This window comes from Siniperca chuatsi, linkage group LG21 (genome assembly GCF_020085105.1).
Source record: "Siniperca chuatsi isolate FFG_IHB_CAS linkage group LG21, ASM2008510v1, whole genome shotgun sequence".
Classification (NCBI taxonomy): domain Eukaryota; kingdom Metazoa; phylum Chordata; class Actinopteri; order Centrarchiformes; family Sinipercidae; genus Siniperca; species Siniperca chuatsi.
The window spans coordinates 10,083,275-10,106,228 of record NC_058062.1 but is presented as its reverse complement, the minus strand read 5'-3'; the positions used below and the strand labels follow the sequence as shown (position 1 = coordinate 10,106,228).

Here is a 22,954-nt window from a genome sequence, read left to right as displayed (position 1 = left end):
TCCTTCCCCTTTAAGATCACAGCACACCCCACCCCTTTAATAAAGCTCCACTTCGCAGTGTTTTCACATCAGGAGCTGCTGCACATATTTTGCTTTTCTGTGATGACGGCACAAAGTAAAGAGACAACTCTTGTATAGCAGTGTCTCATCAGGAGTCACAACCACCACCCACTTAGATTTGTTTTGTTATATTCCTTAATTATTGCAATGCACGGGTTCGCCTGCCTCCCCGCCGTCCCGCTGCTCTTACTCCTGTCCTGCTGCAGTCCTGCCCGGGGATATTTTGCGGAGGAGCGCTGGAGCCCCGAGTCTCAGCTCCTCGCTCCCCGGGTCCTGGTCGCCCTTATCTGCAGAAACTCCGAGCACTCTTTGCCGTATTTCCTCGGTACTATTGAGCGCCTCAACTATCCCAAGGACCGTATGGCTCTTTGGTAAGTAGTTATGAGGAAATGTTAGCTAGTACGCAGCTAAGAAGTAAAGTTAACGTCCACGTTGCTAGCTAAAGTCAAAAAGTTTTCATCTTTCTTTTTTTTATTGCCTATGTTTTTTTTCCTAAAAAATACTATTTGCATAAAACCATTACTGAATGCACGGCTGGGTTTTAGTGGAAGAGTGAAAAGGGGTGGCAGAGAATGTCAGGGTAATGGTAACAATGTAGCCAAATTGGGTTGCAGGGTACAATCCGGGTTAGAAAATGTCTCACACATTTTAACAGGAAAACAACGAAGAACCAATGCCAAGTTCAGACCTCAAATATGCACTTTAAGCAACCTCAGGTAGCCGCTGTTAGTCTGCCAGAGGTCAGCACATCTGGCCACTGTGCTCATGCATTGATCTGCATACGTGGAGGGGAGGGGACGGGACTGATTTGGCCACGAGGGGAGCTGTATGATTTAACCATAGACTGTATAAAATAGGATTTAACATTCAAATCCTAACAATGAGAAATATTGTTGTGTCTGCACTGTCCAGTAATACACATAAACATACCTTTAGGCCACTTCCAGATATCATTCCCCCCAGCCATAAAAACTTCTGACTACCGGTTAAGCCTCTTTGTCATTAACTAGTGAAGTGATTGACTTTTTCTGTGAAGATTTTGTTGGCATTACTATCTGTGACACTTAAATTTGTAAAGCATGTAAGATAAATAACTTAAGTATTCTCTCCCAGCACTAACCTATAGCAAACACATGACTAACCACTAATTTAATTTTGTTTTAGCCCTCTTAAGGACCTGTTTGTGTAATTCATGTTCATTCTTTCACAGTGGACTGTGGAGGAAAACATGAAATGCTTTGTCCAAGGACAACATTGAATATTTGCTCTGCATTATGGAAACTAAAACTAGTTTTATGCAGTATTATGGCTCACTAAACACGTGTTTCTGTAGGCCATTTTCCAGACCTAACTCAGTTACACCCTGTCTGTCATTTGTGACAAACTTAACTTTCTAAGACAATTATCTTGTGGGAAGTGCAAATGGATGTTATACACCATTTAAACTGTCTGTAGGGGAGTGAAAGGGAGGTGTTTCTCACATAATAACCTAACAGCATGCTCCAACAGCCCCTCATGTTTGTACCATCAGAGCTCTGAGCAGTTTGCATGACTGCCTGGAGGGCTCCGAGAGGTATGCTCTTCACTCACTGAACAAATTTCAGTTTATTTAGGGGATTTACATGAGTGAAAGTTTTATTTCTCCTTTTTTGTTTGGTGCTCATAAAACTCTTCTGTAAATATGTTTGAGGTAAGGACAGTTTTGTTTTGACATGTTCTGCAAGCACATTATGGCTACATCTAGAAAATGCAAACAGCTGTGAGATAGTGTACACACTACATGCTTTTTTCTGAAGCTTTTTGCAGCTGCTCATGAGCATGCCAAAGCCTCAGAATCAGAATTTAGTCTAACTGTCATTTAAATCTTTGGCATCTGCAATTGGCCCTTCATTTCATCCTAAACTAGAGCAACAATAGACTAGATGTGAGTGAAACACCACTTAAAGATGTATGTATAGAGCACCAATAGTAGATGGTTCAAAACTATGCTTTAAACAAATATTTATTTAAGCTGAACATGAGGCAGAAGAGTCAGTGTAATTCAAAGTTTGAGAATTTGGAAGGATGGACGGCAGAAGTGAGTGAAGAAATGGTTTAGCATGGAGCTGCTGTGTTCTCACAGATCCATGTGAAATCTGTCAAGAGAACCCAGCTTGGCTGTTGTCCTTCTGAGCAAAATACAAACTCAGCTGACTGCAGCAAAGACTGTTGACCTACAAAACACTACATGGCTAAAGAAAGGAAGGCTGTGGATGTTGTGTTGTGGCATGATTTCTTACTGTCTTGATAAAGAGATTCAGGCAGATGAAACGACTCTTAAGATAAACATGTGACTGGATTTAATTCCTCTTAGATTTGTTAAAACATGCAATTTTTCTCAAGACAAAAGTTTCACTTCTGTAATGCTGTTTCTTTTATAGGGTATTGTTTTCCTTATTATATTTCCTTCACAGAAAGTTCCTTAAAGTGTGATATGCTACCCTAAATTATATCAACTAGATGTACAGTGTTTTTGTTTTGTGATGTTGGTATCATTAACACTTGTGTCAGTTCTCACAGCTGCAGACAATGAGCTTACAAAAAACGAACACTGGGCTATTGTTATTTGAGTTGTGGTATCATCTTTCAACTCTTGTCTCAGCTTGAATCTAGTCTGGCACTAGTGCTACATTCATTGTTGCTGTTTTCCATTTATTGGCCTCAGTTGTTGCTAATGTTCAACCCCTCTGATGTTGAATACAGTTCATTCTAATAATTTAAATTTGTTGCATATTCACAGGGTAGCGACTGATCATAACAAGGACAACACCACAGCCATTCTGCGTGACTGGCTTGTCAAGGTGCAGAACCTTTACCATTATGTGGAGTGGAGGCCAAAAGAGGAACCCAGGTTGGTTTCTTCTAGAGTTTCTGGTAAAACTTTGTGTTGCTTAAAGGGCTCACAGAGCCGGTAATATCATTCTGATTAGTATCCAAATGTCTCTTGTAGACATTATGGGGATGAAGATGGTCCAAAGCACTGGACAGACCTCCGTTATGAGCATGTTATGAAGCTTCGGCAAGTAGCACTGGAGTCCGCTCGTGAGATGTGGGCAGACTACTTTATGGTAGGTCAACAAAACTACTCTTTACAGGCACAAAAGAAAGCATGATAGCACTGAACATTTTTCCATTTTTTAACATTGAGCCAATGCTTCTACCCAGACTATCTTAATTGATTAATAATAGCTGCTGAAGGATAAGTACAGTACAGAGTCAAGTCCAAAGCACCACCACAATTGTTAATTTAAGCACCGGGAAGGGTGTTGAAAATGGACCCACTTATATTTTTCCCTCTCTTATGGTTAAAGTTTATCTGGTCTGGTTCATCTGGATCCTTACACTGACACAAAGCTTGACTCAACATATCTGTATTTTAAAATGCAGCTCTGTGCGCATTTCTATTTGTATTCCCCAGCCCAGCCCACATAGTCCAGCTTCAGTGGGGTATAATTTTGAAGCAAAGTACATCCAATGCAATAATTTTGTGCTACAAATGTCTGAAACGGTCTTTGCCTTCTCCCTTGAAAACATAATTGAAATGAGTAGTCTGTAGGTTTATTTCCTATGTCCGTTTTAGTGCCCCATTTAACCTTCATGACCTGTTCAGCATTTCTTCTGAAGATGCCTGAGTCAGTTTATGGTGTACTACACATACACTTCTTTGACTATTCACCAACAAATTTTACAGTTTATCTTCTCTTCCTTGTGCAGTTGGTGGACTGTGATAACCTCCTCACCAATCCCAATGTGCTCTGGAAGCTCATGAAAGAGAATAAGACCATCATTGCTCCAATGCTTGAATCCCGTGCAGCTTATTCAAACTTCTGGTGTGGAATGACCTCCCAGGTACTGTGTAGATGATTGGATGTACATGCTTGTGCATGTCAAGTGTTTTCAAAGGGTTTGGTTGATTTAGTGAATGCTCTTAAATCCTCTCTTAACTCAAATGTTAATCAACTCGGCTTCTTCAGGGTTACTATAAGCGCACCCCTGCCTACATACCCATGAGGAAGCAGGTGCGTAAGGGCTGTTTTGCTGTTCCCATGGTCCACTCCACCTTCCTCATAGACCTCAGGAAAGAGGCGTCCAGGCAGCTGGCTTTTCACCCGCCACACCCAGAATACAGCTGGGCTTTTGATGATATCATTGTGTTTGCCTTCTCTGCTCGGATGGCAGGTATTTTACAGTTTACTGTGTAAATCCAAAGATGTTTGTCTTTTTAACCTAAATGTTGTAACTTCAGATTGAGAAAACATTTGCATCCTCTCATCTCTACAGATGTTCAAATGTTTGTATGTAATAAAGAGACCTATGGCTACTTCCCTGTGCCACTGCGATCTCATAATACTTTGCAAGACGAAGCTGACAGCTTCTTGCACTCCCTGCTGGAGGTTAATGGTGAGTAGCTTGCATTCAAACCGAGGGCTTTACATTTGCATCTAACTCCCTTTTTTTCTCTGGCTTTCATTCTGTATTCTACTTTCGGCTGCTTTATCTAAAGATAACTATCAGCATGGGTTTCTATATATCATTTATACCATTTCTGCATCCATCTTCCCTCTCATTGTGTAGTGCGAAATCCCCCAGTGATGCCTTCCAAATACATACCTGTTCATAGAAAACATCCTGACAAAATGGGCTTTGATGAGGTGAGTAAGGAGTGATGTGAAGATGGAGTTCGCAAAAATGGTCCTCTGTCCACTTCTGTGCTTAATGCCTCCACCTGCTGTTAGAAATATGTAATTACATTGAGTGTCTCCACTGTTGCCCATGTGCAGGTGTTCATGATAAACCTGCAGAGGCGGACTGACCGCAGAGAACGTATGCTGAGGGCATTATACGAGCAGGAGATAACATGTAAGGTCATTGCAGCTGTAGATGGAAAGTAAGTTCACTCTGTTTAATGAATACACTTATTTTGTAATCACACTTGTCTGCCCTTTCTCATTACCATTTTGTCACGTTTTTTTTCTCTCTCTATTTCAGAGCGATGAATGTCAGTGAAGTTCAGGCTATGGGCATCCACATGCTCCCAGGATACAGTGACCCCTATCATGGTCGCCCACTGACAAAGGGAGAGCTGGGATGCTTCCTTTCCCACTATAACATCTGGAAAGAGGTGAACCCCAGAGGCCAAGTATTTGAACATTTGTGAACCAGATGTGGGACTTATTGATAAATCTGTGTCTGGCCTTAGATTGTGGAGCGACGCCTGCAGACCTCACTGGTGATTGAAGATGACCTGCGCTTCGAGGTCTTCTTCAAACGTCGCTTGAAGAACTTGATGAGTGAGCTGGAGGAGGAAGGACTAGACTGGGATCTCATGTGAGTTTGTGCTTCCTTCACAATCTTTAATTTGACCTTGATTCTCTTAAGTTTTCAATTCCTTCTCACTTCGCCTTTCTATTTCTTTCTTCCAGTTATATTGGTCGCAAGAGAATGCAAGTGGATCACCCAGAGAAAGCAGTGCCAAATATTCACAACTTAGTGGAAGCGGACTATTCATATTGGACACTAGGCTATATGATATCATTACAAGGTGCAGAGAAGCTTTTGAAAGCAGAACCACTCAAGAGGATTTTGCCAGTGGACGAGTTTCTTCCTATCATGTACAATAAACACCCTGTGTAAGTGTTTGTGCCCTACCTAGTACAAGTACACACACCACACATATAACATACAGTATACTTTTTTTCTTTTTTTGCAGCATTTTTTTGTTTTACTTGACATTGCCTTCTCCTCCACAGGTCTGATTATATGGAACAGTTTGAAACCAGGGACCTGAAGGCATTTTCAGCCGAGCCTCTTCTAGTGTATCCAACACATTACACGGGCGACAAAGGCTACATCAGCGACACTGAAACCTCCACAGTGTGGGACAATGACAAGGTCCAAACAGACTGGGACAGAGCGCACTCAGGGAAAACTGGGGAGCAGGCTGAGATCAGCACTGAGGCCCAGAACTCAGATGTGCTCCAGTCACCTTTGGACAGTACAGCACGGGACGAGCTATGAGAGGAACTGAATGAGGGCTTTGGAAAAATTTTGAGCTGCATAGGACAACCTCCTTAGTTTTTTAATGATGTTTCATCTTTGATACTTTTGATTTTGCATCACAGCAGGGATGTGACATCAGAGTTCGCAAAAAGATTTAATTTATCCAGATGCGACAAGTTTAAAAGGGATCAGGTGTGTCTTGTGTTTTCTGTCATGTTGTTCGTTTGTAGTTTTTACTTTATAAAGGCACTAGACTTGCCATTTGGAATGGCATTTGCAGTACCCAACTTCTGTCTGTCATACAGAAATGAACCTATACATTAGCAAAGAATGCAATTGGACTGTTACATTTCAGTCATTGGGCAGTTAACTTTGTCCTATAAAGTGAAGTGCTTTTTTTTTTAAATAAATTTCTACAGATTAATTAGGCTATAACCAAACTGTATGTCACTGAGCAAAATCAGGACTTATGCAGACATTCTTGTCTTAAATCAACCGGTAATCATTCTAAATCCAATGGTCTCTCTTATGAAAAGTCCAAGAGGAGAATCTGTGTCTTTTTCTGTGATCTTTAGTATTTTCTCTTTTTAAACTTCATATTGCTGTGTTTTGAATAATCATTAGCCAACACTTTAGATGCTTGCAGCAGAGCTTTACCAAAGCAACAACACACACAACAGTTGTAGTAAACTCAGAATCATAGATTTACTGCACTACTGTAGAGTATACACCAATGCAATTTGTTATTCCTGTGTCCCTTGATGACACTTTTGGATTGTTTCCAGGCTAATGGTGTCAATCGGCTGACATTATAAATGGGACAAACCACTGTACACGCCTCAAACTTGATGGTTTGGGAGGAACATGGCTACAAATGCCAAGTTCCCTCAACAAAAAAAAAAACACCCAACTATATCCAAACACACATCAGTCTCTCCACCTCTTAATAATTGTCAGTTAAATCTGAATATGAGCATTTGGGGTAAGGAATACTTGATAAAAGTCCCCTGCAAAAGAGAACATGTAAAGTTTGGATCATCTTACTTTACATTTTATTTATTCTGTCATGGTTTTGCCTCAAATGGCTATACTAAATGTCCCAAGAAGTTTTAGGTATTAATGGGAGCCGTTCACCATTGGTGCATTGTGCCAACAAGAAATAAAATGTTTTATTTTTAAAAAAAGTTGAATGATTACTGTGATAGGATGCATATTATCATGCTGGTGTAACCAAATATCTCTGTTAATGTTGGTTATGCAAATTTAACTCATGACAGTGGAATGCTATAGCCAGTAACAAGATAAAAGACGTGAGGAACCACTTAACATAACTTTATTCTACAAATTTGCACTTTATGACAGAAAGTGTTGATGTATTATTGTGACAGAGGTATAATATTTTGAGTGGGATGTTTATCACCTCATTCAAACCTCATTTACACTGTGAACTGCATGTGGATCTCCCAAAACGGCTGTGAACCATTTATTCCATTTATACTTACTGTCACTGAGAAACACTGCGTAAGCAATACAAGCCTGTAGCACTGAGCTTGCTTTCACTTGTTTTGTCTGGTAACCCTCAAGGTGTCATCATTTTACTGACACTTGCTTCAACTGTCATGTGAGAGACAAGCTGTTAAGTACAACTAGGTGGAGAACATTTTACAATATGTTAGGACAGTCCTGCTGTAACATTTAATACCTAAAAATGTACCTTAAGTGGCGTCCACAGCCCCATTAGACATTATTGAAAGGGTCCTTGTATGATCAAATGATTCCAAATGGGATAACTTAAATTCACACCAAAATAATTTTCAGGTGATATACACTATTGAAATTAAGTAATATTTATATTACTTAATATTAAGTAATATAAATATTATATTCCATTTCTGTCAATAGCTCCTCCTAAATGTTACACACTGGACCTTTAATGCTAGGATAGGTAATGTATTTCAGAAGCATTTCTCATCCCGACAGCAATCAATAATTCAAAAGCTCTGAAAAAAATTGTTATCTGTGGCTGTCGCAGGCCTGTAATAAGCACATAATGAAATGATTGGCTGGCCTACCTGCCTGTCTACCTACCTACCTGCACACACTGCACATGAAAATGTGTTTTGGGGGAGTGGCTTTGGAGGGAGGCCTGACTGGAGGGGGTGGGATTTTTTCGGTTGGATACTTTCAAAATCTAGCTGTCTCTTGCTCATTTCTCCAAAGTTACCTACCCTAGTTTTAACCAGAGATGAAGTACTGTATGTGGCACATACAGTACAACCCAATACAGAACAACCCAATTCCCTGAGTATGAGCTCATATGTTCATTAAGTAAATTATGTATTCTGATGTAGTATAGATGAAGTATCAGCTGTCTTGTTACATCAATACTTGCCAATATCAAGGTCAAATATCTGTTACAAATGTCATATATCTGTAATATGTCAAAATATATGCTATACAAACTGTTTGCACTTCACGGTTACCCACAACAAACCAGGTCAGAAAACATTTTTACACATTTAAGACAACACTATCTAAATATAGTGGCACCTTCTCACTATGTGTGGTGTGATAGCGTAGGTGGGGCCTATACAGTAACAGCGAGATACACTTCCTCTTCCCATTATGGTGAAAACATTGGCCAACCTCCACCAGAGAAATATCCTTTTGAGAGCACAAACGGCAGATCAGTTAAAGCTGCACGCTAACAATTCAGCATAAGTGTGTCAGTGTGTGTACACACTGCAGTGCAGATTTAGTGCCCACTCAACTGTACTGTTCTTTACTGTGTATTGTAGCGTGACCTTAAGGGCAGATAATGTGTGACTGGTGTTGGTAGGGTCTTGCTTCTGTGTTGATAATATAGAAATGGAAGAAGATCAAGGGCCAAACAAGGATTCCTCTCAAGCTACAGGTGAGCATAAAGAATGTGATATGAGATAATTTCAAGGTGTTGTCTTTCACTTCATATATAGGATATGATACCCATCATGCTTATAAGTACTTTTAAATCTTTTTTGGTTCATTTGATTTCAAAACCCTTTGCCATTGTGATATATATTTCTTCACTCGATATATATTTCTTCACTCGTTAAGATTGTTTTTAAATGGATGAATATTCTCTTATGCCTGGATATTCTTTGTTAATGTGTCTGTCAGGGGGTTTGAGGTGCTGTGTGGTATTCTCGTCAAAGCGGGATTGATGAACTTCCTGAACTCTGTCTCCGTTTTGATACATTCTTGTTCTGTCTTTTTTGTGTCACTTCTGTGTCTTATTAATGAACAGGATATGCCTGATAATCTTTACAAAAAAAAAAACAAGAATAGAATACAACTTAAAATATTGCGATTGGTGTGGTAAAACTTAACATCTAACTAGACGTTTTTGTAATATGCTTCTAAGTTCCTATTGAGGAACATTTCACAATGTGACTTAAATTCATGAATATAAAATAGTTTGCAGTAATTAGAAATATTGCAGATATACAGCAAATGAAAACAGTGAAGGGTTTGTCATTGATTAATTGGAATTTGACAGAAAAACGTTGTTCTAGCTTTGCTGAAACATCTTATTTGCCTTTCAATTCTCATTATTACACTGAAACACTGCTGGTGTGAAAAACAAGGACTCATGTTCATTATGGGACGTGACACAAATTGCAAGCAGGATGTGGTTGACCAAAATGGAGACATCTCAGAAAGAGAGAGATTACTTTTTCTCATTTGTTGCATCTGTTGTAAATCATCAGTTTCAAACATTTTGGTATGCCTCAAGGTGAAGCATTAGTTAAATAGTGGGAGTACAAAAGGTTGAGGTTTTGTTAACAAAATGCATGACATTGTTCCTCATTTTATTTTAGTTCACATTCAGTCAAAGAGCTATTTTTATCAGAAATGTAAAGGAAATGCTATTAGATATGATTTCAGGAGAAGAACTAAGTTTGATTTATTTTCTTTATTAATTGTCTTTTTAGCAAAATCATTATCTTTTTTATGTTTTTCTCTTAAAGTATATTGTTATGTTTTACATTAGACTGATGCCTTTTGTTGAGCAGCTAATAAATGGTGCAGAAGTAAAATACTGTAAGTGGCCACTAGAAAGCAGATCAGAGCTACATGTCTTATTCACCATTCTAACCTACAAACTTCTGTTTGTCTTGTGGCATTATAAAAGAAAAAAAGTTAGCTGCAGTCTGTTCACATATGCAGAACTTAATACTCCTTTCGTTTCTTCAGAATAGCTTTTAAATACTCTGGTTTGGCCTTTAAGTTTACGCACTGTTCACATATATTTGTGTTGTGTTGATAGTGTCAGCATGTCTGTGCAGTCTGTGTTTGATGGTGAGGATCACATTTCAGGATCTCAACTCTACAATGGTGTTACAGTATGATATCAATAGTAAGACCATGTTATTATTTTTGGTATCTTAGCTTTTCCATTTCTCATTTCAGATGTGAAAAGGGTGCATCATAAATCTGAAACCAAGCGATACAGTGAGATCTTCAGAGACTTTGATAATCTTGATTTATCTTTAATCTCTTCGTAAGTATTATACATTTACAAATGGTGCTACCATGTGTTTCTTTTGTCTCCTTCATCACTCTGCATGTTTGGTTTGACCTGAATACTGTGACGGAAAAACACAGTGGTTAGTGAGGTGTCATTCAATGATGCTGTGAGCTTGGCTGTTTGTAGGAAACCATGCAGGATGAAACTGTTCTGATATATTTGTCAGCTCAAAGCCATAAGCCATCAACATGAACTCAGCCAGCTAAGCATGATCTCTCAATATAGATTCTTTCATGCTATGAGAGCGGGTGGCATTGAAACTAAACAAACACATATGTATGAATATTGTGAAGTAGAGGTGCAGTAAAGTAAATCAGTATGTACTGGACCTAAAAAATTTATTTTTGTGTAATACTGATGAGCCCAACACAGCACTTGCAGTTAGTGAGTTGCCTACATCTGTCTGGCAGACGTTTATATAGAAACATAGCTGCAGGTACATGGAGTTTCTGTCTCACTACATTCTTTCTGTGTTCAGTGCAGGGGAGGATCTGCTGGCAGACACTGACTCACTGTCCATCTCAGAATCCATCTCTGCAGAAAGCGCAGAGCTCACAGAGCAGCATGATGTGTCTGTAAGGGATCAATACCTAGTTACTAGAATTCATTAAATTACTGTTGCTTATGTTGTTGTTTATGTTAAAGCTTGGATTCTGTTGCTAAAATATGATCTCACTGACACCAGAGACAGTGTTGATGGGGTTGAGGTTTTTTTGTTTGTTTGTTTTTAGGAAAACACTTACAGAATATTGTTTGCGTGTTTGGGGGGATTAATGATGCTTTTATAAAGTGAGAGTCTGATATATGTTTTGTCCACAGAGACCCACTGAAGCCAATGAAGTGGATGGAAACCAATCAGGTATGATTTGTGTGTGTGAGAGAGAAGGATTGCGAATAAAGAGAGTGTGGAGGTGTGTGAATGCTCTCCTGTTGTGGGTCAGTGTATGTCTTGCTCATATAATCATCCTAACAAATCATTAGTAATGAGGTGCAGGAGCTGCTATCAGTCTGTGACACTTAATAGAGTATCTTCTTCAATCTTTACTTGTTTTCTTCTTATTACACGTGAGTTGTGATTGCCCTGTTGTAACAGGATTAAGATAAAGGATAGAGGATTAAAGCAGGAGACAGCTGCTCTCAGTTTTTTACCTTAGACACAAATGGAAGACTGAGGTCTACAGCAAAAGGAGGTATCAGTATTATGCAGACTATTGCAGTAGATACAGGGGAGACTGAGAAAAAGACTTACAGTCCAAACAGGGAGTCATTGCCAAGTACTCCAACCTCAGTTTGACTCAAACTACAGGTCACAGTACATAGTAAGAGATTAGGAATTACAGAGACAGATAGTCCAAACCTATCTGCAGTCACTGATGCTGTATGCTGTTTAATGTAATTGTTGCTATCACTCTTCAAAGAGACCAGTTAATTTGTGCATGGGTCATTTTCATATAACTTAACCAAACCAAAATCAATTCTATAGGAACCAAGCACATTAGTAGAACATGCTCAAACTGGTTTCATGTGTTCCCATTGGTTGGGACTGGATAACCACCAGCCCCTTAACCGGGGGCTCGGCCACACACCAGGAGGTAAACCTCACTCGATGCTCTTCTAAAGCCTGTCACTCCACAATCTGGACCTGATTAGGATAATCCCCAATCCAAGTGCAGGAGGCCATAGCATGGGGCAGCACAGAATCTGCTTGGAGGCTGATTTCTGAAAGTGCTCCGAGCTCTCTCTGAAACAAAACACAGAGAGGAACGGCTAAGAGAGGTCAACCTTGGCACACAGTCTGGCCACAAATCCATCATCCCTTTGAAATTGCCTTTCTTTCTTGTGGATTTTGCTTGACAACAGAGAAGAAAAAATCCCCCTGCTTGGATTTTTATACCACTCCAACTGGATTTGGCATCTGTGCAAAAGAACAGAGCAGAATGAAATCTGCATGTTTGAGTGAGGAACTTGAGAGAGAAGTCATTGCACTCTTTCTGGCAATGCATGCTTGCTCAGTTAAAACATAGCTGAATATACTTGGATCTGCACTGTGGACAGTTAGAAGAAGTGAAAGTTCTTGAAGTGCGTCAGTACTGTAACCTTTGGTTACAGGAGAAAATTAAGATATGTTCTAATAGATTTTGACAATTATTTGCAAATGTAATGCTGGAAGTGGAGCACAGAGAGAAAGAGGAAAAGAGAAAGTGTTATGGGGAGTGTTTGAGAGACCACGTTATTGTCATGCATACATCTCCCACCCTGTGTTGGTGTGAGTCACAGAGGAAGAACTAGAGTGGTTGTCATATCAACGCCCTGCCTGCCTGACCACAGCAGAGCTGTGACATGGCGGTTTCTGATACTGCACACTTGCACTGAGTGGTGTTGGTAACTCTGCTTTCACAGAACGGCTTGTCTCTTTGTAGCTGACTGGAAGTGAACAGGTGTGAGAGGGAGGGGCCAGGCAGAGAGTGGAAGAGGGGAGAGGAGGGAAGTTATTTAGCTAAAGCTGTTTGTCTTTGGTCCATATAAACCCTCCTCTTTCAGGTCACACACCCATTTGTGTCAACTGGGAGACTTAGGATTGATTAAAGAGATTTTTGCCAACCAACAACAGTATGCATTCATTGTGCTTACATGCAAGAGAAGTACAGTGTGCTGAGATCTACTGGAAACCACAGGACCTTTATTCTGAGGAGCATGGCTTGCCATATGCAGTCATTGTTTCCTGTTTTGGGTTTGTGTATACTTTTTTGTGCCATTTGATTTTTGATCATCTTTATCTTGTCTGATAAAGTCTAGGAGCCGGGGGGTTGTCTCTCTATAGTACATAGGTGTTTCTTTGAGGCTGGAGACTGTTTGAGTCCTCCAGGAGAGACAAGCTGTGGGGTGTAGGCCAATGGACACTGTGTGATCCCTGGGTACAGCTCCAAGTGTCTGGAGCCTGCAGTGATGCTGATGTACTCCCTCTCAGCCCAGGACGCAGACCTGGCCCTCTGTCGCTGTGAAGATGGAGTGGAGACGGCGCTGCAGTACGCCAAAATGTGGTGCCGCTACGCCAAAGACCTCCTGGCCTGGATGGAGAAGAGAATCAGCTTGGGTAAGTGCACATGCAGTTGAGAAAAGGAAACAGTAGCCTAACATGCAAATTATTGTCATAACATATCTGTGGTGCCTCTTCCAAGGCATCTGTGCCTCCCATGTTAATTAATTTGAATAGAAACTGAACACAAAATCAGATATAGATGGGATGCTTACAAAATGCAAATATGCTGTCTCTACAACAGAGAATCCAGTGCATCCACTATGCAATTACTACACTTAGAAAAGAGTTTTGCAACCACCGTAGTTTCTCCTACACGCTTGGAAGGGGAGGGTGATGCGAGCGGTATTCAAATGGTTGCAAACTGCAATTTCACCACTAGATGCCACTAAATCCTACATACTGGACCTTTAAAGTGTAGGCTATTTATCCTTTTGTATGAGTAGATGCAGCATTTTTCATATGATTTCTTATAGAGCTAGACCCATTGTTTATTGATTCAAAAAGATTTTATGATTTGGTACTGTATTATACTGGCCACAAGAAACACACACACACACACACATTTCTAGAAAAGTCAGATATATAGAGACATTACTGCAGTAGTCAGCAGGCCTCAGGAAAGCAGAGCCTTGCTTCATATTGTCCATCAATAAAGAACCAATACTTTAGGCATGTCAGAGCGTTGACTAGCATGGTGGAGCACCATGTTGTAGCCTGCCATAACATGGCCTGTCTGTATTATTTCACTCTGTGAGGGTGTCTGCAGGCGGTGCAGTCCCCCAGTGAGCTACACACTGCACACACAGAGAGAAAGGATTAGAGGGCAGATTATCAGGGCGGAGCAGGGTAATAAAGGCGACAGGGTGCCTTTGGAGTACATAGACAGTGATTACCCTTGTATCAGCCTGCACAGGTGCCCAGTGTCCAGACTGGGATGCTAAGCATGCAAGTCTAGGAGCAATCAAAATATAGAACAACAGGAGAGTCCCCCTGCTCAGCTGTGTGAGGAGCAGTTAGGCAATAGCAATGGATGAGTAATGTTGGATGGAGCTCAACTACAATCTACTGTGGATTACACATAGTAGAGCATCATTGTGATATCCCTAATAGCAACAGTATAGTGTCCAGTGTTTTTAAAAAGAGCAGTCAGATCAAGAACCACTGTCAGAGGAGTGCTAGTATCAGGTTATGACCCATAATGCTAAAGAGCTGTCAGACTATCTACAGACCGTTTCACAGTTTTAGACATAAACATTGAAAATAAATGGGTCTGAGTTCATTTCCTGTTGTAGTTCTTACTAAGATCAATAGCTGATGCAAAATGCAGACCAAAGGTGTTCAGAGCTTCTCAGTACAAGTCAGGGTTATCATAAGGGATACAGAGGCTAGGCGATATCACCAAATTGGGCCAAAATGGAGCTCAAATCATCATATCGAGGCTACACGCTAATAGCAATGATCAATATTGTCGTCCATGTTCAGTCCACAGTCCAATTCTGCTTGTCTTGTCTTTTCTTGATGTACAGTATCTTGTGGGTGATATAATAAAAACTTACTTAAACTGTTTTGTTGACAGAACAAGAATTTGCAAAAACTATAATCAAGACAGCTGAAGGAGCAAAAGCCAATGTGGCCCAGCAGGTACAGCTTTGTTTATTGGATCTTTACCAAAGAACATTTGTTAATGATTATCACAATGTGTCACAATGGGTCGTTGAAACTGATTCCTACAATAGAGTTGTGTTTGTAACATTTGACTTCTTAGCTATATTTACTATAGAAAAGCTGTCTAAAGTTGTTCTTGCCTTTGTAGGAAATGATGCCCTTGCAGTACATCTACACAATGGCACTAGAGCAAGACATTAAGAACAGTGTGACCTCTAGAAAGACTTCAGAACAGCTACAAAGCCGCTGTTACCAAGTATAGAAGTCAACACACACATACAAAATGTTCTGAGTTGTAGTAAATCTTCTGTTTTAGACAGGGGGTTTGTAGCTATGACTTTGTGTTTAATCTAGTATCTCTGTCCCAAAGGCCTTGGCTGCCAAGAGGAATGAGATAGACAAGTGGCGCAGAGAGTTTAAGGAGCAGTGGGCAAGAGAACAAAGGAGGATGGTAAGTGAATTAGGAATTTTGTTTGTGACTGAAGTTGAGCTCAGTTTATTGCCCTGTCAAAACTCATTTTCTCAAATTTAAGATATTCCAACCAACTTGATGCCTGAACAAGAGTCTAAAGCAAAATAGTTCCCTCTGTGAAAGAATGATCTGTCTGTTATGACCTTGCTAATACTTGCTTAAAACATGTTAGACGGCACATGGCTCACACAGTAAAACAAACTCATCTAAAGTATTTCTGACTCTGATCTGTGTTTTTTCCTCTAAGTGTCTCCCTTGCTTGTTTTCAGAACGAATCAGTGACATCTTTTAAAAAGGCTCGTCAGCAATACTTCCAGCGCTGTGATGAGCTAGAAAAGGCTAAAGCTGTCTCTGCTAAAGCTGTGGATGACACAGCTGGAATCAAAACACTGGATAAGAGGCGTAAGTCCAAGGATGAAGCTCAGACTAAGGTGAATGTTTCCTTAATGCACTACATTAACATAATCTGTAGAAATGCAGTTCTACTACAGTTTAGTACAGAATACATACAGTAGATTATTATTTTGCTCATAGTGTGTGTGTTATGTTTAACAATACAATTTAAGAATGTCTCTCTGTCTTCTCCAGGTGATGGAGGCAGAGCTTCTGTACAGACAGTGTGTGAGTGATGCCAAGATTCACCAGGATGAATTAGTGAAGGTCAAGGAGAGAATTATTTCCCACATTCGCAAGCTCATCTGTCAGGGAGACACTGTGCTCAAGGAGGTTGGTATGAAACTGAGGAAACTAAACATTTGTCTTCCTGTCAGCATGCTTCTAGATAGGTTGTTTAGTGCAGCAGTCTCTAAGCACCCATGGTTAAACTTGGTTATGGTATAAATATAGGACATGTAGTAGGAATGTCATACATTTACTTTAGTCACAAAGTAAATCTCAGTGACTTGGGCCATGATATATACATTTATAGCAGCATCAGCTGAGGATACATTTGGATGCAGTCAACCACCCTCTGTTTAGGAAGAGAAGTTAATGCTTAAAGCACCTCCCCTTGTGTGACATGACACATATTTGTTATTATAGTAAACCATGTCTCCGTCTCCTCTTCTGCACAAATAAATGCATATATTTGCTTGAAAAGAATAACCTACTTAAGCAGTGCTATATGGTTTGCAACTTTGCCTCTATAATAGAATAGCTCTTGTAGAATTTCTGCACACCAGTCATGTTTTACTACATTAAAAACAGCATTTTTTTTCATTTATTCTGTGTTGAGATTAACACTGCTAGCAATGATGGGGATTTGAAAAGGAAATCAATATGCAAAGCAGTATTCTGACATCGTATATTAGACCCTGCAACTATTTCTTGATAAATTATCACAGTAAAATCACTGCTTTGTCTCCCCCATTATGTCTCCTTTCTGCATCAGGCCACAGTCAACATGTTTTACTTCCAGCGGCAGCAGACAGAGCCTGTTCCCCTCGGCTATCACAACCTGGAGTTGACATGCAGGTCCCTGGAGCCTGGTGAACCCTACCTGCTCTACGTCCTCAGCAAGCGTCGCCCTGAACAACCTCTCCAAGTCTTTACCTTCCAGGAGTATTTTCCTCAGGGCAAAGGGTACAGTAAACTGAACAATGACTGTTGTGGTGTTTACTGTGGATATCAAAAGTGTATATAGCTTTTAAAAAAATTATAATTCACTCGTTTAAGGCCAGAAATTCTCTTCAACTTTTAATTAAATAGTTGGTGCAAGCAGTAAACCCGGATTAACAATATTTCTTCTGTTCTTATTTGAAGAGATGTTATAGTTCAGTCAATTAATATGGGACAAAAGCAAAAAAAATGTTTGATCTCCACTGGGTATACCATTTTTATGTACATCTAGTAACTCTTTATTCATTAAAATGATTTTCACAATTCTTTTTATTTGAAAGAAAACGAAAAACCAGCAACCCTCTCAGCTCTCTGCAGGACTCTTCACCTATGACAGATGATAGCCCTTACAGACGACCCAGCGACAGCAGTAAGGGCTCCCCATGATCATACCATGATTATATTAACAGACAAATTATCCACTTTAATTTAATTTGTGTTTTCTTATGTGTTTTGGCGCACTTTAGGGAAAACAGGGTACAGTGACAGTGAGAGTATTGGAGGCAGTTCAGAATCTCTGTCCAGCCCTGGTAAGCACAAGCCTACATTTGTTCCTGTAACTTTTCTTTCACATGCATATGAAAACCATGCCAAAGATAAACATGTTTGATTTCCTCTCTACTGTGTCTCTGTTTTACGGGAATGCGTAAATGAAGCTCACACTAATAGGAGACTGCCTAAAACCGCATCCACTTTGACAGTGTCATCGGACGACCTGGATGAACGGGATATGGCATCAGAATCAGGTTTGTTACTCCCTTTTTATGTCTCTATAAACAGAGTTCTTAACCTAACCCCCTATGGGAATTAAACTGCATGATTCTATCCTTTCCCTCTCCCAACAGAATACATTGATGGTCAGCCAGCCAAACTGCGCACATTTTCACGAGCTGCACTGACACACCGACTCAGGAAGATGAAGAGCAAGATGGTCAAATGCAAGCAGTGTGACAATTACATTGTTGTCAGTGGGGTCGAATGTGAGGAGGTATGAGGCCAAATAGGAGAGATATACAGTAACAGTGTATTTTGAGAATAACAGCAGAACATGAATGATAAGTAAGATTGTAAATGTCCTCTGTCCTGTTCCTGTTCCACCTTCAGTGCGGGCTGGCTTTGCACAGGAAGTGTATGGAGGTGTGTCAGTTAGAATGTGAACACAGGAAGGGGACTGTGTTCGGAGTGGACCTCTCTCTACTGTCACGTGACAGACCAGATGAGGTGCCCTTTGTGGTGCTGCGCTGCACATCTGAGATTGAGAGTCGCGCTCTTTCGATCCAGGTATTATTTACCATCGCAGTGACCAAAATGTAGAAAAAAGACTGTCAAGTGTTTGCTGTGGTCTGATAAGTATTTTCTGCTTTTGTTTTTCTCTGAGGGGGTGTATCGTGTGAGTGGGTCCAAGCCTCGCATCCAGAAGCTCTGTCAGGCCTTTGAGATGCAAAAGGAGCAGGTGGACCTCTCTGACCTCTCACCGCATGACATCACCTCGATCCTTAAACACTTCTTCAAGGAGGTACAGGAGCCATTGCCAAATGAACTCCACTGAATGAATTAGGCTGATTATAAGAGAAGTTAGTGTCAGACTAAAGATCTGTCATAGCTTTTCTCTCTGATCCAGTGAGTAACCTCTCTATTCCTCACTTTCTCCCAGCTCCCAGAGCCCTTGCTAACCTTTGACCTGTACAATTATTTAATCGGGATGGGAAAAACCATTCAGCACCTGAGTGAAAGGGAGCAGAGACCAGACACTAATGAGATAATGGACGTCGTTCACAACCTGCAAAAGCTACTACAGAAACTCCCACCATATTGCTACAGCACCTTGCAGCACCTGATGTCTCACCTGCAAAAGTGAGCATCTCTAGTTACATTTTACCCAACCCTCCCAGTAGATTTGTCTTAAATTAGCTTGAATCTTTTCTTGAATTTGTCTGCTCTCTTCTTCACAGAGTTTCAGAGAACTACGAGAACAAGATGTCTCCTAGCAATTTGGGTATTGTATTTGGACCAACACTACTACGCCCTCTTGTGTCTACGGACATGTCAATGATTGCGCTGCTGGAGACCAGTTACCAGGCTGCACTTGTTGAGTTCCTCATCACACACCATGACAAGGTTTTTGGCCTTCAGCGGACACCCAGTACGCCCCCTCCCCCTGCCCCCACTGCACCTCTTCCAGACACCCCTCCTAGAGCTTCCTGTCCCCTGGATGGGGAAGTTTACGCTGGCTCGGAACATGAAACCTCCTCCAGAGAGCAGCCACACTCAGTAGAAGTAAGTACTGCAGAGACGAAACGTTCAGCTCAAACACAGACTTAGTGGTTGCAGCTATATTCAGGTGTGCAGGATTTTTACAGGACTCACAAATGCAAAATGTTTTAATATACATTTCAAAATGTATTGTGATTGACTCTTACTTGAGTTTCTAAAAGGATCAGTGGCAGTTGCTTTGCATATACATAGGGCAGAGTGAGTTTGTGTCTGAGCTCCTTTTCCTGATTAATTTACCTGCTGTTTTAAGCCTTAGCACCTGGCACCTTCACTTCAAGTTTATTCTCTCAAGATTAACATGCTGGACAGTTGCTGCATTTCTTCTGCTCTCTGGACTCTGACCTGCATGGCTTTCTGTCACGCCTTACTATGTGGACATTTCACTGCTGTTGCTTATAAGCAAAAAATTAGTTTATCCCACTGTAGACATTTACAGTGTCTGTACCAGATGGCTTAAAGGCACAGAAGTAAAATTACTTGTCCTTCAGTGGACAAGGTTTAAATTTGTACCTGATATAAAAGGGTCAGAATCACTATCACATACTATAGTGCTGCAGTATCTCAGGCTTAGACGTGGTCTGTAAAGAAATCCACAACTCAACTTGTGTCATTCCAACAGAGTCGAACAATCAAGAGAGAGTCAAGCGAGGGTTATATATCTGACAAGTCTTCATCCAATGAGGCAGTGGACCAGCTCAGCCCTGAAGCCAATGAGAGAGCAGGTAGGCGGGATGTAGTGATAGAGCAGTTACTCCTGACTAGAATAGGTGAACAAGATAATGACAGATTTTAATTCATAGTGTTGATGTCTTGTGTAGTTTATATATGTTGGGGTTTTTAGTTGTTGGTATAATGAGTTATAGATGATTGTGTCAGCTGTTGCCTTTGCTGCTTGAGGACATGTTTTAATTAATCCTGTAGGAGATCTTGTAGGTATTACACATACAGCTCCCGAGTATGTTTATTCCTCACAGACAGGTGGTTTGTTCTAGCTTACAGTTACTCAGTATCTTCATAAGCACCAGATACAATGGGTGCAGAGTGCCTCAAGGGTCTGTTGTGGTTCCCTTTTTTTCTCACTTTACACATTTCCTCCAGTTATTTTTAGAAGTAAGACTTCCTTCCATTTTTTTGCTGACGCCATCTAGTTGTATTCATCTGTAAAACTGGGTGAGTTAGATTGCTTAGCTGTTGTTAAGGATTGTGTTAATGGAATTAAGCAATTGATGTGTGATTTTAACCACCATGTTGATAATGAGATTTCATGTCAGAGATCTTGGTGTTACTTTTGAGTCTTGGTTAAATTTTGACAACAAACTTACAATATAAGGACATTTTTTGCTGCCCTGGAGGTCAGAGGTTTCATCTCTTCCTTGCTTGCTTTACTCTTACTTTAGTTCTGAGGCGCTCTCTTCTCTGTGGCTACAACAGCAAGCAGCTTCGAGGCTTCTATTCACAACTAAACACATGTACAACCTCAAATGCAGAATAGTAGAATTAGTTTTAAACTTCTGTTAATCACTTTCAAATCAGTGCAGGATATGTAGTTCCAGTCTGCACTGTAGACCTTCCAGAAGAACTCAGAATTTTTAACCATAACTTTTCAGTCAAGGTACTGCTGACTTTTGCCAAGTTTAGGTTCTGTGTTTGCTTAAACCAGAATATGCAGGCAAAGACAAGTTTTTTATAATCAATGCCCTGTGTTTATACTACTTTTATGAATCACATGTTTGTTCTCCCTCTTCTGCCTCAGTCCTGGCTATGAGAGGGGCATCGTGCAACCCTCAGGGTGAGGTGGTGGGGGCACCAGACTCTGATTTGGGGACCCAGCCACACTATCGCTTCACCAGACAGCCTGTGAAGTATTACCGGCATCATAACCCAGGAACCCGACTCCCCAAACCAGGTTGTGCAGCCAGACAGCCTGCATCCCCAGGGAGGGGCAGTTTAGGGAGTGCAGACAGCAGCCGCAGCTCCTCTCCAGAGCCAGGGACACAGAGACTTTCACAAAAGTTAGATGCCCACTGTGAGAACACCCGCCAGCCCCACCAGGCCAATGTGGCCACAGAGAGTAAAGTGGACGTCCCACTGAGCCCCCGCGACATTGTGCAGTACATGCTAGGATTGGACTCAACATTTACATCAGCTGAAACTGCGACATCATCCAGTACAACACAGGAGTCTTGTCATGAGGTGGCGACTGGGTGTCAAGCCGATCTGAACATAAATATGTCCAATGCTAGACAGAGTTGGGCTCTGTGTCAGTCACCAAAGAAACTTCCTGTTGAGCACAACCTGACCTCACCTGCACAGAAGATCCTGTCTGGTCTGAAGCTGAGACGCAGCCACTCAGGGAAGGATGAGCAGCTCTTTGTCTGAGGAAAGACAGAATTCTCCAGACAGTTGACTGGAATACATTCACAAACACACACTGGAGGATGTAACATCATTAATATCACCTTTATTGTGTGTAATGACTGCTACTACTGTCAAGATTCATGCAGTTTTCATGAATAATATGCTCCCATATTTCACGCACAAATATCTCACCTGTAACACAAAATTTAACTCTCTTCAAAAAATGACCAACAAGTGAAATGTTTCAAACTCACATTTGAGTCAATCTTCAAGGAAACACAGGTAAGAGGTTCCAAGGCTTACTTGGATGCCACAGCCTTATTACCTCTAATCCTCTTTAAGATTTTTGAGCTGTTGACCATCCAGCTGTCTAATACCCAGACCAGACAAGAGTGGTTCACATACATATCAGTTTTTAATATTTTTAGATTATTTGAATGTAACAAACAGGTGGTTTGAGATTGCAGGTTAAGAGATGCAAACTAGCACACAAGTACAGTATCCAGTTCTTTCAGGTTTTGTCCTGAACAAACTATAATGAAAATCAAAATACAAATGCCATCAAGTGTTGTATTTTTAAGATGGTTTTGTTATCTATTTGTTGTGATTTTTGAATGTTTTAAAGGCTCCTAATGAATTTTTTTGTAGTACATAAACAAAGATATGCTTTCATTGGTGTCGTGGTGAGCTTATCTTAATACTGATATTTCACTGTTTCATGCACCTTTCCTGTGTGACACAAGGGGGCGGTCTTCTCCCAGTATGTGGGGAAAAACATGCCAGACACAATAGTAGAAGGGCAATAAACCGCTTATTTCTAATTACATGTTTTGAGATGTCACTTTTCCTACTTCCACAT

General features: G+C 40.6%; 2 protein-coding genes across 2 annotated transcripts; both read left to right on the top strand.

The window, feature by feature from the left end:
- The first annotated feature begins 59 nt into the window (after positions 1-59).
- colgalt1a (collagen beta(1-O)galactosyltransferase 1a) lies at positions 60-7,647 on the top strand. Its single transcript, XM_044180794.1, has 12 exons — positions 60-431; positions 2,840-2,950; positions 3,050-3,167; positions 3,814-3,948; positions 4,074-4,278; positions 4,381-4,500; positions 4,675-4,751; positions 4,881-4,987; positions 5,089-5,221; positions 5,300-5,427; positions 5,523-5,729; positions 5,850-7,647. Exons 1-12 carry the CDS (start codon positions 208-210, stop codon positions 6,115-6,117), a joined length of 1,833 nt encoding a protein of 610 aa, XP_044036729.1. The 5' UTR covers positions 60-207; the 3' UTR covers positions 6,118-7,647.
- A 621-nt stretch (positions 7,648-8,268) lies between these two features.
- Positions 8,269-22,919, top strand: LOC122868637 (GEM interacting protein). The gene is made up of 21 exons (XM_044180776.1): positions 8,269-9,013; positions 10,552-10,642; positions 11,148-11,244; positions 11,489-11,528; positions 13,638-13,763; positions 15,286-15,350; positions 15,523-15,630; positions 15,745-15,825; positions 16,116-16,277; positions 16,435-16,572; positions 17,237-17,427; positions 17,745-17,833; positions 17,931-17,993; positions 18,120-18,209; positions 18,309-18,451; positions 18,568-18,744; positions 18,842-18,979; positions 19,118-19,317; positions 19,416-19,740; positions 20,357-20,459; positions 21,491-22,919. The coding sequence occupies exons 1-21, from the start codon at positions 8,968-8,970 to the stop codon at positions 22,114-22,116; spliced, it is 3,099 nt and encodes a 1,032-aa protein (XP_044036711.1). The 5' UTR covers positions 8,269-8,967; the 3' UTR covers positions 22,117-22,919.
- Positions 22,920-22,954: the final 35 nt, after the last annotated feature.

Excerpts from the sequence above, each read along its gene's own strand:
- colgalt1a (XM_044180794.1), top strand. The coding sequence starts at position 208 with ATGCACGGGTTCGCCTGCCTCCCCGCCGTCCCGCTGCTCTTACTCCTG. Across the intron at positions 4,279-4,380 it reads CTTCTCTGCTCGGATGGCAG|ATGTTCAAATGTTTGTATGT; the intron begins GTATTTTACAGT and ends TCATCTCTACAG. Across the intron at positions 4,752-4,880 it reads ACAAAATGGGCTTTGATGAG|GTGTTCATGATAAACCTGCA; the intron begins GTGAGTAAGGAG and ends GCCCATGTGCAG.
- LOC122868637 (XM_044180776.1), top strand. The coding sequence starts at position 8,968 with ATGGAAGAAGATCAAGGGCCAAACAAGGATTCCTCTCAAGCTACAG. Across the intron at positions 10,643-11,147 it reads GATTTATCTTTAATCTCTTC|TGCAGGGGAGGATCTGCTGG; the intron begins GTAAGTATTATA and ends TTCTGTGTTCAG. Across the intron at positions 15,351-15,522 it reads AAGCCAATGTGGCCCAGCAG|GAAATGATGCCCTTGCAGTA; the intron begins GTACAGCTTTGT and ends TTGCCTTTGTAG.